Source organism: Strix aluco, chromosome 12, assembly GCF_031877795.1.
Source record: "Strix aluco isolate bStrAlu1 chromosome 12, bStrAlu1.hap1, whole genome shotgun sequence".
In the NCBI taxonomy this organism is placed as follows: Eukaryota; Metazoa; Chordata; class Aves; order Strigiformes; family Strigidae; genus Strix; species Strix aluco.
In genome coordinates, this window is record NC_133942.1 from 12,457,067 (window position 1) to 12,474,332 (window position 17,266).

The window sequence follows — 17,266 nt, forward strand, 5'->3', positions numbered from 1 at the left end:
GGGGGTAACTCCCCAAACGACCACCCAAGACCCCTGTGTGTGAGTAGTGTAGTTTTGCAATGCCAGCATGATGTAAATGTAGTAGATAGGCAAAAAGATGGAGACTTCCTGGAAACTATGTGAATATTCACGTCTTTAAGGTATATAAAGGATGGACTTTTGGTTTAGTGTGTGCATGTTAGCTGGAGTGATCCCCCGTGCATCCAGCACTGCGATGCAGAACGCCTGCCTTCGAAAACTTCAGACTGAGCCTCAGAGGGTTCTTCTGAGACTGAATTTACAGTAACAGTTCGAGCACCAAATCCCGGCCAAAATGGCCCCAGCAAGGAGGAGGGAGGGAGCAGGAGGGAAGCAAAGCAGTGGACGGGGCGAGTGCCAAGGGGCAGGGCAGCACCACTCTGTAGCCCAGGGCATGCTGAGTGCCACGCCAGCCCTGCTCGCCCCTCCAGTAGCCACCCCAATTGGCACCCATCCTGCACAGCGTGATGGCCCAGCGACCGCGAGGTGCAGGGTGCTGGATGCTCCCCTCCACCACAAGCTCCCACCGCACCGAGGGGTGCGATCCTGCCCCGCAGCACGGCTGGGTGCTCAGCACCTTCCCGGGACGCAGGTCCTGGGGTGTGGGTCCCCCAGCACCCCTGTTGCACCCCGTCGTGCTGGCACCGGGCCACTCCTCCAGCTCTCGCTGAGACTTCGCTTTCCCCACGGGCACCTTTCCCACCAGCCGAGTGTCCCATCGACATTAATCTTTCCTTTTTATTTTTTTTTTTTTCCCCACACACAAAAGCACCCGTGTACGGCACAGGTGGGCCATAAAAGACCGTGTAAATCAGCAAAAGCAGCGTCACACCAGCATTTTTGAACAGCGATGGGTCCCTGCAGGCCACTGCTGCTCCCAGCCAGGCGCGGGGGCACCCCGAGACCCCCCATCCCACCAGCCATCCCGAGGTGAGGGGGGCTGTTCTGAGCCCCCTCTCCACCTCCAAAATATCAATTTTCCTGGTGCAAAAAACAGTCCAAAAGTCCTTCTGCGCTGCAAAACGGGGCTGGGATGGAATGGGGAGGTGCTGCCAAATTATTTGTATTTGCAGAAAAAGGTTCGGGGGCCTCTGAAGAGGAGCAGCTGGAGGTGCTGGGGCTCCGCCGGGGTGCGGGCCCGGTCAGGGGGGGCCAGGCTAGCTCAGCCCTGGCCCCGGGCGGCTGCCACGGCCCTGGTTGCCGAGTCTGCAGTGCCCTCCTGTGGGCACCGCTCCGCGGGTGCAGGGCCCGTAGTCGTCCGTCCCCCCTCAAAAACCCTGCAAGGTGGTTCAGGACCCGTCCCCCCCCCTCCCAAAGCCCTACAAGGTGGTTCAGGACCCGTCCCCATCACCCCAAAAACCTTCAAGGTGAGGGAGGACCCGCCCCCCACCCCAAAACCCTGCAAAGTGGTTCAGGAACCGTCCTCCCGCCCCAAAACCCTGCAAGGTGAGGGAGGACCTGTTCTCCCATCCCAAAACCCTGTAAAGGTGGTTCAGGATCTGTCCACCCCACCCCAAAGTGCTCTGGGATGCTGGTTCTTCCCCCTCAAACCCCCTGCACAGATGCGCCAGGACCCCCGGACCTTGTCCCCTCCACCCCAAAGCCCCACGGCCCAGCTCAGCCCCTTCCCCTCCCTCTGCATCCCCCCACAGCCCCCCAGCTCTGAGGGTGTGCAGCAGGATGCAGCCACCGGAGCCCATCACCCCGCACCAGGGCTGGGGGTTGGGGGGGGGGCAGGCGGGGGAGCAGGCAGGGGGGCGAGGGTGTTTTCTTGATGCTTAGAAGTTTTCTTTGAAGAAGCGGAAGCCGAAGCGCTCGCAGTGCACCCTGATGACTTTGGCGAGCGCCGGTGAGCCGCAGAAGAAGACCTGGACTTTCCCTCTCTTCTCCTCCGCCACCTTCCCGAATACCTGCGGGACAGGGGATGAGGAGGGGGGGCACAGCCCGCTCCCACCCCAGCGGCAGCCAGATCCCTGCCTGCTCTGGTCCCTGCCCGCAACTCGGTCTCCCCCTGCACCCCACAGCGCTTGCTTTCCCACGGGAGGGAGTAGCTGTCCTGAATCTGGACATCCCAGCGCACCCTCCCACTCTGAAATGGGTTGTGGCCCCTCCCAAAGAGCAGGTTTGAGGAGCACAGCTCCCTTTGTGTGTGTGATTTTGGGGGGAGGGGGGAAGCCCTCACCTTGATCCAGTCAGGGCGGCCAGGCTGGGTCCTGGTCCGCAGTCCCGTGATCGAGTCCCTGTGCTCCTTGGTGGCCAGCAGGTCCAGGGCCATCTGTAGCCCGATGGCCTTCATGTCGTTCTTGCTGAGGGCCGACGTCATGTACATATGCATCTCCAAAAACCGCCCTGGGGGTTCAAGGGGAGCCCGGCTGCAGACAGGGGGGGTGGTCCAGCCCCTCACTGTACCCGCTCGGGTCCGGTCAGGCTCTGCTGTGGGGCAATGGGGGGGTCAGGGGGGTGCCCCCCGCTCACCTCCCGGCTCCTGCTCAGCCTGCTCCATCTCCAGCTTGGTTAACAGGCTGATGAACCACTCAAAGTGCTTCTGGTCCCGGTTTATCCAGATAAAATCAACCTGGAAAGGCCACAGTGGCCGCGGTGTTGGAGCTGTGGGCCAAATCCAGCCACCCACCTCCCCAGACCTCCCGGAGGGGGAGGGATGCTTGCGGTCTCTCCCCCCTCACCCCCCCAGGAGCCTGCAGCCCATCCCCAGGGTAAATCTTGGTCCCGCAGCCTCCCTCCGCCTACTCCCACCTTTCGGAGCATCATCTCCTCGTCCCGCAGGTCCTCGCACCACGAGTAGTGGCAGCTGGGGCAGCTCTGCTTTCGCCGGCGGTACCTGCGTGGGCAGACGCAGCCCTGCCTGCCCCTCTGCCCGCAGCCCTCGGACCCCAGCAGACCTTTGCAGGACCGCCCCAAGCACCCGTTCTCCCCCCAGCTCTGGAAAAACATCCCAGGGTGGGAGCGAGTGCAGGCAGGTGGGTACCGCTGAGCAGGCAGGGAGCAGGCAGGGAGCAGGCAGCTGAAAGCCTGCAAGACGCTTGCACACTCCGGGGCAGCGAAACTACCTCCTGCAACGTGCACCCCTCCAGCACGTTGCAAGCCCTGAAACAAGAGGAGCAACCAAATTCCTCCACACCTGACTGCAAGAGGCCAGCGGGGTGTGCACGCCAGCGGGCAGCTGGACACCTCAGTGTCCCCAAACACCAACGCCTTCCTCTAAAGGAAAACTAAAAATCAAAGCCCACCCGGATTGCGAGATCCTCCTCCCCTTTGAAAGCATGGCTGTGTGCTTCCCATCAGGGTGGTGTCTCCCTTTCTTGGATGTTTTGGAGCAGAAACTCCCAGGGACACCGTGGGAGCACCCAGCTGTGGCCGTTCATTGCAAGTCCCGGGATTGGAAGTGAGAAGAGCCAATGCAGAGGCATTGAGGACGTGTCTACTGCGGCAGACATCACATCTTGTGCCTCCCAAAGCCACATCGGGGCTTGTTTTGGGCTCCATCGGAACGGCCACAGCCTGAGCTGCCACAGCAGCACCAACCTGTGCATGATGCTCTGCAAAATGGAGGCGAAGGGGGTGATGCCAATGCCCGCGCCGATGAGCACGGCGTGCTCCGAGGTGAAGATCCGCCGTGTTGGGGTCCCGTAGGGGCCATCGATGTAGCACTAGGAGAGATGAGAAACTCAGGGAGAGATCCAGCAACCCCAGGGTGCTCAATGCTTTGGCTGCGGAGAGGAGCAGGGTTTGTGCGCAAGGTGGGCTGCAGAGCCCAGACAGAGCGTGGGGTCTGGTGTGGGAGTTTTGTGGGAGTAAAGGAAGAGGAGGATGGGGTGGGCAGGAGCATGATGGCCTCTGGCAGCGCAGGGTTTGCATCAGCCCCATCGGGACCCTCCGTGCACATGGGGTGGCCAGGGACACACGTGGAGTGACCAGGCACACATGTGGGGTGACTGGGGACACGTGGCATGGCTGGGGACACGTCTGGGGTGGCCAGGGACACATGTGGGGTGGCTGGGGACATGCATGGGGCAACTGGGCATACACACGGGGTGACCAGGCACATGTGCAGGGCAACTAGGCACATGTCTGGGGTAGCCAGGGATACATGTGGGGCAACTGGGCACACACGTGAGGTGACCAGGCATATGTGTGGGTCTCCCCGGGGGATGCCAAGCACAGCCCATCTCACTGGAGCCAAGAAGGCCAGAGGCGTCCCTCACCTTGATGCTGCAGAGCTGATGAGTCTCCCCCAGCCCAGCAGAGACCTGTGAGGTGAAGAGAGCAGCGACCATCTCCTCCCCACCCCTGACCTGCCCTGACAGCTCACGCTGGACCTGCTTGTTCCCCAGGTTTGGTTTTGGGGTGACTTTTTCCAGCTGGGTTGATCCAGGCTGCACACACGCTGCTTGAGCCAAGCCCAGCGCTGTGCCCGCACCTCTGGTGGGACACACCAGGAATGTGTCACCTGATAACGTTATCTGTGTCGTAATCAGTTTGAGTATTGATTAAAAAGGCAAATATCCAAATCCCGGCACAAACTGGGGGGTGAATAAGAGGTTTCCAAGGACCACTCGGGAGGTGGGAGTGGGGAACCTCTGCTCACCAGGGGACAGATTAAAGGGTAAGGGCACCGGGGAGAGAAACTCATTAAAAGTGGTGCATGTAAATTCGTTATCTGCAAGGGCTGCTCCTCCAGCCCAGACAGAATCAATATCCTGAAACCTTTTCATGTCGGGGGATAAAAGCTGCTAACGGTGGCTCTCAGCATCCTGGCATTGCCATGATTTATATCTGAGAAGTTTCTTTTTTTTAAAAGAGCTTTTTTTACAAGCTTTGGCCCACTTGGGATGGAAGCGACGCTTCCCCTCCTTTCTCCAGGATGGTTCTCTGGCCATTGCTGTGGTGATGAAAGCAGAGACACCCTCCCCTCCCCACCCCGCTGCCCCTCGGGGAGCGCAGGGAGCTCAGCGGTGCTGGGCAAGGGTGGGAGATGGTGCTCACCCTCTCTGCCGGCGGGTCCTCCTCTCCAGGGACAGCAGCTCCAGCAGCTCTGTACGACGTCAGCTGAATGGCTCCGTCCCTGCCAGTGGCCACGGCCCCCCACTCCAAGCCAGCCTGGCTGCAGAGACCCTCCTGGAAGCCAAAGGCCAAAGAATCCCTGGTTAGGATGCCCACAGGCACCTGGTGTCCCATCCCTCAGGGCCACATGGCCTCAGCAGAGCTTCCAAGGCCACACCAGCACCTCGCAGGGAACGTGCACCATGAGCGATACCCCAGCACCCAGCTGAAAACCAGGGTGAGTCCGGGGGGAGCTGCTCAGCAGAGAGTGTCCAGCCTGGACCTGGCCTCGCTTCTGGGCTTTTTTGGAGCTGGCCAGAGCCCTCTGCACATGCCAGATGAGGCCATCAGCATGAGGAAATCCATGGGGTCATTGCAGGGGGATCCTCAGTTTGGCAAAGCCATCGCCTCGCCAAAACCTGAGTCCAGTCCGCACCAACCTGCACCCAGCGCCGGCATCTCTTCTCCCTCAGGCTCCTGCTGAGCGGTTTCTGCTCTGGGCCAGGCGATTCGGGCTGCTGGAAGTATTCATACAGCTTGTTGGTCCACTGGCCCAGCGACCTGATGTGCAGCCAGAGGGTCTCTGCGGGATGAAGCAGAGCAGTGGGTGGGCATCCTACGTCAAGACCCGCTCCGCAGCCCCAGCACCATGGGCTCTGCAGCGCGCAGCTCCAGCCCCAGGGACCCAGCAGCAATCACCGCCGATGTCCTTCACACCAGGCTTGCAGTAGGGCACTGGGCTTGCTCTGATAGCTGGGTGAAGCCCAAATCCCCAAATCTTGGGCACCTGTGGGGCTGGGCAGTGCATTTGGGTAGCATTTGGTCCCCACGCCTTGCTTGAAATAACCTGAGTATGTGATTTTAGACAGAATTTATGTGCCGGTGGAGATGGAGGTAGGTGAGTTGAGGCATGTGTTGTGGCCAGGAGGGACAGGGAAGGGATCTTACCCCTGGACTTGGCACTGGTGAGGCTGCACCTCAATTCCTGTGTCCAGTTTTGGGCCCCTCACCCCAAAAAGGCCATTGAATGACTCGAGCGTGTCCAGAGAAGGGCAACGAAGCTGGTGCAGGGTCTGGAGCACAGGTCTGATGGGGAGTGGCTGAGGGAACTGGGGGGGTTTAGTCTGGAGAAGAGGAGGCTGAGGGGAGACCTCATCGCCCTCTACAACTCCCTGAAAGGAGGGTGCAGAGAGGGGGGGATGAGTCTCTTGAACCAAGGAACAAGCAACAGGACGAGGGAATGGCCTCAAGCTGCGCCAGGGCAGGGTTAGACTGGCTCTTAGGAAGTATTTCTTTCCAGAAGGGGGTGTTGGGCGTTGGAATGGGCTGCCCAGGGCAGGGGTGGAGTCCCCATCCCTGGAGGGGTTTAAGAGTCGGGTTGACCCAGCGCTGAGGGATCTGGTGGAGTTGAGAACGGTCAGTGTGAGATTAATGGTTGGACTGGATGATCTTCAAGGGCTTTTCCAACCGAGATGATTCTGGGATTCTGTGAAGACACGCTGCCCTGCTCCACGGGCATGGACACCTCTTTGCGTGACCCTCAGAGGGTACCCAGCTGCCCTGACGGGGCTCGTGCAACGCAAAACATCACCCCAGCGATGCAAAACACCCCAGTGATGCAAAATGAGTGACGGATTGGCAGTCACCTTGCTGCTCGGGGGCGCTGCTGATGGTGAAGGGGTGCCACTCATAGCTGGCGATGGCCGGGATGTTCAGGTAGACGTAGTCTCCGGGCTTGTAGCGGAAAAACTGCGGCCTCTCGATCACGAGGTGAGTCACCTGGGGAAAAGGGAGAAGCTGGGAGCAGCCAGCGGGCACCTCACGCTGGTCGGTCTCCGCTGGGTGGTTTCCCCGCAGCCCACGAGCACCCAGGTTTGTGCCTCCCCTTTTGAGCACAGCCAGGAGAAGACAGACTTACAGCTTCGACCTGAGAGAGATTTATTCTCCTATTTGCTGCCCAGCTTCTCTACCAAACAAAAATCTCATTCAGTACTGGGCTCAAACAATAATTTTTTCAAAGAAATTAAGAGTCAAAGTGGTTTTCATTTTGTCTCCAGTTGTTGTATGAGTTTAAATTTTTTTTTACTTGAAAAATAGGCAAAAATTTGAAATTAAATAATGGCTTGAAAATTTAAAAATTGCTGCCACCTCTTGCTGCAAACATTCACCAGCAGAGCCCAAAGCAACCCAAACCTGCATCTTTTCGGTATAAGCTGTTGATTGTCCCTGTCCCTCCCACGCATGGCTGGGGGAGCACCCCCCTTCCAGATGTGCAAACACATCGGGGCCATCCCCCCCCTTCCATGTCCCCCATCCCTCCCCCTGCGTCCTATAACCAGAGCCGTCACTTGCAAAGTGCTTTTCCCCAAACTGCAAAATGCTTTACAGATATTAAAGGTATTTCTGAGCACTGCAGCATCTTTTCTCTGGCTCTCAAAAGAGGAGAGCATCAGGAGGGAGGTGGGAAGGGGTACAGAGACCCCCCCGGGCAGGTGCTGACCTTGGAGGGGAGCAGGTTGACCTCCACAATGCGCAGCCCCCCAGCACGCCGCCAAGCCAAGCCGAGCACCTTCTCCATCACAAAGAGGCAGCCAGGAACAGCAAACCACTTCCAGAAGTGGGGGCCGTGGAGGATGAGGAGGGTCCAGATGAAGATGTAGGAGAGGTGGGTCCAGTAGAAGACCTGCGGTCAGAAAGAGGGTGCCGGGGGGGGGCTCAGTGTGAACCAAAACTGGTGGAGCCAAGCGGTGCTTCGTGGCGAGGCTGTGCCGGGGCATCCCCACAGGCAAAGGCAACCCAAAGGATGGAGAAAAGCACAGAAACCCTAATACTGCAAGTCTGAGGAGTGGGGGGGTATGCAAGGGAGGTATTGGGGGGCACCGCACCGGCTCAGGAGCTCTCCCCCACCCATGGGGCAGCACCCAGATGGGCACTCCCCTGCCAGACCCTCGCCCCGCTCCCCCCCACTCCCCAAACCAGAGCAGCTTTGGCACCGTTGGGGTGACCCCGCTCTGGCAGGACCCACCTCGAAGTGGCCGCTCCGTCGGACGCAGGGGCTGGAGAAGGCCAGCATGGTGGCCAGCAGCGCCTGGAGGGCCAGTCCCGTCTGCGAAGCCGTGCCCCCCAGGCCCCCCACGCCGGGCCGGGCCCGCAGGAGGTACTCGGCGAGGCCGTGGCACCCATCCTGCCGTGCCAGCCTGCCTGGGCACACGCACCGTCACAGCGGGGCACCCGCAGCACCCACCCGCACACACCCAGATTTCTGCTGCGCTCACCAAACTCTTCCCTATTTTTTTTTTTTTTTTAAACTAAAAAGCAGACGTTTTGGAAAACATTTGGATTTGTCTTTTCCTGAGCCCGTTTTCGGACTCAGCGTCATGGCAAGGGGCGGGGGGGGGGGGGTGCATTTTGCACGAGGTGGGGGTAGTACGAGCCGACGTGCTCCCCCGATGCAGGGGGGTCCGGCCCTGGCACCCCGCCGTGGGGCGAGGGGGGCCGCGGGGCGCAGGGCTGTGTGGTTGCGGGGCACAGAGCCCACTGGGGAGCTGCGGGGGGGAGCGTGGGAGCCCTTCTCTGCCCGGCTGGGATGCCGCTAGAGGGGGATAACAGACAGCAACACAGACTGCGCGGCACCCAACGAACCCTCCGGCTGCCTGCACCCTGCCTGCGGCCTCGCAGTTCCCCCCCCACCGGGCATGTGCACCCCGCTCCAGACCTTACATCCCACTCCCGGGACATCTGCATCCTTTCTGGACATAAGCATCCCGTTCCCCCGTCCCCCCCCCCCCCCCCCCCCCGGACATCTGCATCCCCCCCAGGACATGAGCATCCCCTCCCTGAGATATCTGCATCTCCCCAGGACATCTGTATTCCTCCTGGACATGAGCATCCTCCCTGGGACATCTGCATCCCCTCCTTGGGACATGAGCAACCCCCCAGGACACCTGTATCCCCCCCCCGGGGCTCAGGCCCGGCCCCCGCAGCTTTGCAGCAGTGCTGCACTTTCTGCCAAGCCAAAGCCATGTTGCGGGTGAAGCCCCCACCACCGAGGGGCATTTTCTGCCCCAGCAGAGGGACAGGAAGGGGGGAACCCACCCCAGGGGTTGCCGGGGTGCGTTAGAGCGGGTGTCACCCCAGATAAACCCACAGCAGCTGAAGGGTCTCCCCAGCCCGGGAGCTGCTACTTACTGAAGTTGGCAACGTGGGCGCCTGTGTGAACGGCTGCCAGCACCAGCACCACGTACCCCACGAGCTGGTGGAAAACAATGTGCTGGTCCAGTGGCAAAACCTTGGCAATGGGGGTAGCGCGCAGCCAGGTCAGGCACCTCCGCAGCATCAGCACCTCCGGGAGAGGGATAGTCGGGGATGCCGGGGGGCAATTGGAGATGTAGAGGGGCAATTGGAGATGTTGGGGGGACAATCAGAGATGTTGGGGGGCAACTGGAGATGTTGAGGGGTAATCGGAGATGTAGAGGGGCAGTTGGAGGTCTTGGGGGGGACAGTTGGAGATGTAGGGGGGCAATCAAAGATGTTTGCTGGGGGGCTCAGTCAGGGGCTGGTCCCCTGGGGCTCCAGAGCCAGCTCCCTGCTAGTACAGGGTGTCACAGCCCGGAGAGCACCCAGAGGCCGAAATCAAGGAGCTAGCTGCAGGGTGCCACAAGCGCCCTCGTGCGCCAGAGCTCACCACCTCCCTGACCCCTTATTTCCATCGAATTCATCAGAGGTGACAGCCCAGTCCCACAACGTGACTCTAAACACCCCGGGTGTGTGTCCGTCCCCCGTCCCCCCCCCAGCTCAGCACCCTCCCGGGGCCCGGCACTCACTGCCAGGAGGGCACAGTTGAAGTTGAGGCACTGCCCACAGCCCCGGGCCACGGCCACCCACCCGCCGAGGCCGGCATGCCACAGGGCGCCCAGAGCAAAGAGCAGCAGGTTGAGGCCGGCGTAGCCCCCCAGGCAGGCGAGCTTGCCACGGTGGTTGTGCCAGTAGGTCCGGGTCAGGTGCCGTGGCCGGCGGCTCCTTGCTGGGGGCATCGGGGGCTTCAGCCAGCTTGCTGCGCTGGGGGCAAAGGCACCCGGTGGCTACTTGCCCGGAGAAAGGGGGAAGCTGGGCCCGTCCTGCAGCCGGGCTGGCACCCAGCTCTGTATACAAGCCCTGCACCCAGCGTGGCATCATCCTGTACCCATCCCAGCACCATCCCTGCACCCAAGAGCTGCACCCATCATCCCTGCATCCATCCCAGCATCATCCTGCACCCATTCCAGCACCCATCACCCCTGCACCCATCCCAACACCATCCTTGCACCCATCCCTGCATCTGAGCCCTGCACCCAGTGTGGCATCACCCCTGTACCCATCCCTGCACCTGAGTGCTGCACCCATCATCCCTGCACCCAGTGTGGCATCATCCTGCACCCATCCCAGCACCATCCCTGCACCCATTACCCCTGCACCCATCATCCCTGTATCCAAGCCCTGCACCCACCTCAACACCATCCTTGCACCCATCCCAGCACCCATCCCTGCATCCCGCACAGCACCATAAGGTGCTTGAGTTGCCCCCAGTGCTAGCCAAGAACCTCATCGCCTGGGCACCCCATGAGAGCCTTAACGAGACCATAAACCCCATGGTTTTTCCTCCATGAGGGAGAAAAAAAGGTGCTTGCAAGGGAATCCGCAGCCCCTGGGGATGCCGGAGGGACCCGCCGGGGCAACTACCTGATGGTCAGGTTCTCCATGACCTCCGGGAAACCCTCCAACTCCTCCTTGAGCTCCTCGAAAGTGATGGAGCCGCTGCGGTCCTTGTCGGCAGCCTCGAAGAGCGCCAGGGTGAGATCTGCCAGTCGCTCCTCGGGCAGGGCGATCGCGCTCTCCCGCAGGCACCACCCCAGCACCACGCGCAGCTCGTCCGGGTCGATGGAGCCACTGCCTGCGAGCAGGAACCACAGCAGGTCGGAGCCCGGGCTCCCCAGATGCCGGCGCGCCCTGACAACCCCACGGTTTCACCTTCATCTTGCACCTTTAATCCAGAAGTTGCCTCCCTTCCTCACCTGTGGGATCTGCCCAGCCAGAGCAGGACCGGGTCACTCCTTGTAAACCCCAAAACTCATGGATTTTAAAATAAAAGTGACCTAACGGGCAGTTTACCTGCAGCTGCGGCGGCGTCGCTCGCTGGTGAAGCGATGCAGATGCACTTACCTGGCAGCTGGGCAAAGAGCAAACCAGACAGGTGAGAGGCTGGGCCCTCAGTTCTTCGGCCAATTTTTTATGCCCAAGCAGGTCAGAGCAGGAAAAGCAGCTCAAGAAGAGCTTTGCTTTTGTTATTTCCAGCTTTCCCAGCCAAAGGATGAAGATGAGAGAGCACCGGGATTCACAGATACCAGCAGGATTGACATATTTGATATTTGAGTGGAATGGTGACGGCTCCTCTCCGCGGCCAAGGGTGAAAGTGCTTCGTGGGAAATCCTGATGTGTGGCCGGTTTAATTGCTGGTTTTCAGATGGATTTTTGATGTTTACAGCGTGGGACAAAGGCAGCGGCGTTATGCCAGACACACATTTACCTTTCATGAAGCTCCAGCAGCGAGGACCCACCTACCCTGACACCCAGCTGCACTTAACCTACGAGGGGACGTGACGCCAGCACCGAAGCCCAACGGTGATGCCCACGCAGCAATGCTCAGCAGAGAGCCGTGCTGCCTTGCAAATCAGAGCTTTGGTCAAAAAATTACAAATGAATCTATTTTTTGTCATCTTACCATCCACATCATAAACCTGGAAGAGGAACCTCAGCTTGTCCATCTCATTCCCGTGCATGAGCAGGCTCAGGGCTTTCAGCAGCTCCTCCAAACTAATGGTCCCACTCCCATCCGCGTCAAACAGCGCGAAGAACCTCTCGGCGAAGAAGGACTGCGGGGAGGGGGACAAACGCGCTCACACGGCGGTGGGATGCTCTCCACCGGCCGAGTCGCTATGCTGCAAACACAGCTCTTGCCACCGGCAACGCGAATCGCCCGGCAAAAGCTGAAAGTCACGGGGACGGCCCAAAAATGGGAGAGAGGAATAAATGCTTGAGGTTTTTTTGGCAGGGGTGTGTTGGCACCACAGCTGGAGGGAGCCCTGGGGACACAGGACGGGGTGGCAGGCAGCTGAGAGGGAATATTCACTGGGAATAGCCAAGGGTGTTCAAAGAAGAGTGAAAATCCAATTGATTTTCCATTTTGGGCTAGGTTTCTCTCTCTCTCGCACATATCATCATGCAATTCTGTTTTTAAGCTTAATTTTCTCTAGGTACACTAAGAAGCCACAGCTGCCCAGAGGAGGGGACCCCGCGCCAGCGCTGCGCTCACCTCCTTCACTTGCAGGGCTGTTTTGAACTCTTCCAAGTTGATTTCTTTGTCGTCCCCCGCGATGCTCCCGAACTGCTTCGTCACCCACCGCAGCCACTCGGCGTCCTCGGCCGTGCTCATGGTGCGGGAACCTGCAGCAGCCCCAAGTAACCCCCCCCTGTAGCCTTCAAAATCTGCTTTTTTACTGTTCCTGCCATGTTTTCACCACTGCAGAGAAAAGGGGCGGCTGCTCTCATCCCTCACCTGAGCTGGGTCCCAGCAGCAGCTGCCCCGGGCTGAGCCAGGATTTGGGCAGCGGTGATGACACAAGTCTGAGGAGGAAATTCCCGCGTACTGAAGAAACGAGCTGCCGAGTCCTATTTGTACTTGCCGCGCTACTGAATGCCACCGCAAAGGCGCTGGAGGTGATATTAGTACTAATAAAGGTGACTCCTTCCTTCTCGACCTTTCTTCCCACAGCAAGTCAGAAGATGCAGCTGTTTGAGCCACCCCTGCACGCCCCGTGTGAGACTCGTGGTTGCTTTTATGGCCCAAAATTAGCAAGTTCTGACACACAAGATGGTAAAAGCTGATGCGTTTGCAGAGAGAGGGGTTGGGCTGCCCCCGCGAAGCATATGGCACCTCTCTGGTCTTGCTGTGCCCTTGCAGGAGCAAAACCTCTGCGCAGGGGCTGCGTGGCTGATGGCCAAAAGGAAGAAAAAACCCCTCGTAAAAATAATCAGCAGCTGCAGGTGGACCACAGGGCTCGCAGGGCCACCCTGACCTGCCAGCTGCCGCCGGAGCAGAGCATCCGGGGGATCACGGCCCAGGGCCTGGCATCATGTGCCCGCTCCCCTCCTGGAGCCGGAGCTGCCGGCTCAGCCCCATGGGGCTGTGGAGAAAGGTCGGCCGGGTTCCAGTGTGGCTTCCCAGCAGCCCCGCACAGGCTCCTTCCCTTCCACCTCCCGCTCTCACGCGTGGGGTTAACCAGGAACAGCGGGTGCAAGTCCCTGGGCTGTCCCTGTCCCTTGAATCACCTGAGCGGGAGCAGCGTCACACACCACAGCGTGTGCTCAGCGAGGCCAAACTTCATCCCAGGATTTCTCTAACTTTTAAGAGCTTGGTTTTACAGACTGAACCGTTCCCAGAGCCTTCCAGCTCCCAGTGACGGGAGGTGGCGAGCTGGGATGAAGGAGGGTGGCAGCACCAAGATGCTCTGGGGTTTCCCTTTGCCAACAAAACCAGAGCAGGGAGATGGGAAACTGCTCCCACAGGCACGCGGCCCTCCCACCCCTTCCCTCTCCTCTCCTTACGGTCCTTGATCCATCCTCCGGCTCCATCCCACCCGGTCCCTGCCTTCTCAATTCACCATCCCCTCACCCTCTCCTTCAGATCTCTGCATTTCTTTGTATCCCCCATGCTTCTGTTGGATCTCTCAGCTGCTCACCAATGGGGTCCAAAATTACCACCGGCTCTCATTATCTTGAGAAACTAAGAGAAAATTAACCAAGAGTTGCTGCGTTCAATGAGGCTTTTCACAACCCCGAACTAGCCTCTGCCGTACCACCCCAACCCCCTCTGTTCCCGCCTGTGGGACATAAAACGGAGCTCGCAGCAGAAGGACACGGCGTTCCTGGGAAGAATAGGCAGTGATAGAGCAAGTTTGGGGCAAAACAGCTGGAAACAAGGCGCAAACTTCTGCTGCTGTACAGGGAGGTCACTCTTGAGCCCTCTCCTGCCTCACGCTGGTTTTAATTTATCATCTCTCCTATCTCAGAGTCACACCCAGTTTTGTCATCACATCTGTGGCTGCAGCCCAGTTCTTCTGCTGCCACATAATATTTAAAATTTAGCTGATCACAGCTGTTGTATGCTATTCTTTTAATTTCCTTTATTTTATATTTCTTGCGCCATTAAGCAGGCTAACCTTGGGAAGTGCGCGCTCTGCCAAATCCAATAAAGAGCTCGTATTCACCCGGTGCTTCAATCCTTATTTACTGGCCATCAGGAACACATGGGGAAGTGTCTCTTTCATACTGCAACCTTTATTCTTTTTTGAACAAATCCTACTTGTACGGCGCTAAACTGTGACTAAATTGGGGAGGAGGTTGCCATGGGAATGTCAGAACCAGAAACCAGGTAGTAAACCATTTCTGCTTTACTACTCCGGCTGATGTCACGGGTGCTGCGGGCAGTAAACAAGCAGGGAGATGGTTTGTACGCTAAGCGGCAGAGTTTCGCTTCATCACCAGAGCTGAGGCAGCCGATCCCAGCTGGAAAACTCCCTTGGTCTACCTCCTTTCTTGTTTATTGCGATGTTCACTGAGCTTTGTCCAAAAATCCCCCTTGTGCTTCACAGGAACTGGGGACAGGGCTCAGGTCTCCGATGGAGATGCTGCCCAGAGCCCGAGGCTTGTCCTGGTCTCAGGAGCAGCCACAGCCTCCCCCCATGACCTACGTCCTGCGGATCAGACCGCAGAGAGCGGGGAGAAACGTGGAGAAGCCAGCAGAGCCTGACAAAATGTAGAGGAAGCTGTCAGCACCTTTTTCCCCCAGGCTCGGTATCACGACGGGAAGCATCAGGAAACACAAACTACATCACACAAAAAGCATCTCCTTGAGACACGACGGAGTCATCCCTCACGTAAGGGCTTCCTTCCCTGACCACAATAAGGCTTTAATTTGCAACGATGCTGAAACAGTATGACAGTAAGCAGATTTTAAGAGAGTACCCAAAAATAGATATAACTATATTAACCCAACTAAGAGCTGAGAAATAGGTGCTGTAGACGCTGCCTGCCACCGAGCTTCACGGCCAAGTAACACAGTTTCAAGGGGGTTCCTCTCCCCATTTCCCAGTGCAGCAGTATTTCTTCTCAACTGCGTGTATTTTACATGAAGCTGCAGTTTTCCCTCCTGGGATCCAGCAGAGACCAAGCACAAATTCCAAACTGAGCTAAAACTGCCAATTCACAATCCAGATAAATTCACTTTAAAACTGTGGCAATCCAAGGTCATGAAACCATTTACTAGGGAAAGGGGAGAGTAACATATAAATCATCTTCAAGTATGTGCTATATCTTACAGACATAAGCCCCCCTTTATACTCAGAGTATTTCCACTATACAAACATACTGTAGATATTGAAAATAAAAAAGAAGAGACCTTAAATTTGCTAATACGACTTAATAAATTGTGGTCAGGCTGCTATACAAAGAACATAATGTATTATACTCAGACATCGGACACTGCACAGAGTGGGATACTGGATTATTTACTCCCCTTGGAGCTGGCGCGTGTACCAGCACAAGTCTGTCTTATTTCAGTTCTTGTCTTAAATTCCTCATATAAGTTTATGAAAATAAGCCTGACGAGGCAATCTTTCAAGAAAAGCACTTCTGTTTTCTCTGCCTGCAGAGATTCCCCTCTCGGGCTTTCAAAGATGACCACAAACCCCAAATTTTTGACTGCGCTGGAATGTACGAAGGTAACCCAAGCCATGCAAGCTAGCCTGGAGACAAGGAGCCAGTTCTACAAAAACCCAGAGCAGGCTCAGAGAAAACTTAGAGCCCAATGCAAGCTGTTTAAATCACTAATTAAAACTACTATGGCGCTAGAATCAAATTATACATCTGTAAAATTTTACAGGATGGTGCTTCAACTGCCTGGTGCTCCAAGAGCAAAATCAAACGTACAAACACAACCAACAGCCTTTGAATCGGCAAAACGCCCGAGGATGAGGAGATAATGCCCCGGCAGCAAGGAGGGAGGCTCACGCCTGCTTAAACGAAGCAGCTGTAATTAATACACAAGAGGTACATCCCTGTGATACTGCTGAGCAATAATTTAGGCAAGAAGCAACTTTGAAACGTGCCCCTGCCCTCCTGAGTCACCTCTTCAAAGGCAACATCCCCACTCAGGGAGCTTGAACACGGAGACGCCCGCAGACATCGGACGAGAACCCTTGTGTTTGGTGGGAGGTGGTAAAGCCAGCACCGCACTGCGGGGAGGAGGGGGGCCGAGGTAAGGGCATCTCTGCTCCGGGAGGAAAGCCACCCTGCCTGGGCCTCATCTAGCCTGAAGAGAGTCAAGCCATGAGCCGTGATTTTAAGTTATTTTTCACTGCTTCTTGCATTTATTAGCAACTTTGACCCATTTTGATTCATATCGCGCTCTTCCTCCCAGCCCAGTGAAGTTTTCCCGACGTGGTGGGTGAAGCACAGTGTGGGGCAGGGAGAGCAGAGCTGGTATTTCCTGCGGTGGCATCCTCACATCAGTGACATTTGATGTTTTCCTGAAAGCTTCAACACCCACAGTCACATCACGATGCCTGAAACTCATGACTCTCCATCCCTTCCGAGTGAGAACAACTGGGCTCCCTCTCCACAAAACAGGAATTGTTAAAGCCCCAAACCAGCCGCTAGCTAGAAAGGGGCCGACTTTTATTATTTATCAGGAATCTCAGTTTCTAAGCTAGCCCAGTTTTTACAGGATCTGGCTTGTAATTCTGAGATAAGTCCCTTGTTGCCTTTTGACACCATCTTGCTGTAAATGTTCCCAAACAGGAGGAGAAGGGACCACGCGGAGGAGCTGTGCTGCCCTGCACTACTGAAAAACATCATCATCTGAAAATACCCCGAAGGACTTCAAGCTTAATACAACGGGCACTTGATTACAGCATTAACCAAACCTCAGTTTGGTGGCAACTTGTGAAAGGAGAATAGAGGTAATATAGTGTATCGATGTATTTACGCCACGCTGAGTTTCAGGTAAAGACAGTCAAAAAAGAAACATGTACAGACGCAGGAGAAATAAGACACTTACAAATATAAGAAATATATTTAAGAAATTAATATCCTT

The 17,266-nt window shown here is 57.1% G+C and overlaps 1 protein-coding gene across 1 annotated transcript; it reads right to left on the minus strand.

The window, feature by feature from the left end:
- Positions 1-1,796: 1,796 nt before the first annotated feature.
- Positions 1,797-12,547, minus strand: NOX5 (NADPH oxidase 5). Its single transcript, XM_074837364.1, has 15 exons — positions 12,428-12,547; positions 11,837-11,987; positions 10,798-11,008; positions 9,903-10,137; positions 9,268-9,421; positions 8,105-8,280; positions 7,580-7,762; positions 6,726-6,858; positions 5,520-5,662; positions 4,242-4,286; positions 3,562-3,686; positions 2,773-2,857; positions 2,494-2,593; positions 2,201-2,367; positions 1,797-1,928 (listed from the first exon to the last, which is right to left on the minus strand). Exons 1-15 carry the CDS (start codon positions 12,545-12,547, stop codon positions 1,797-1,799), a joined length of 2,160 nt encoding a protein of 719 aa, XP_074693465.1.
- Between the last annotated feature and the right edge of the window lie 4,719 nt (positions 12,548-17,266).

Excerpts from the sequence above, each read along its gene's own strand:
- NOX5 (XM_074837364.1), bottom strand. The coding sequence starts at position 12,547 with ATGAGCACGGCCGAGGACGCCGAGTGGCTGCGGTGGGTGACGAAGCAG. Across the intron at positions 11,988-12,427 it reads CAGCCCTGCAAGTGAAGGAG|TCCTTCTTCGCCGAGAGGTT; the intron begins GTGAGCGCAGCG and ends CCCTCCCCGCAG. Across the intron at positions 8,281-9,267 it reads CGCCCACGTTGCCAACTTCA|GCAGGCTGGCACGGCAGGAT; the intron begins GTAAGTAGCAGC and ends GCGTGTGCCCAG.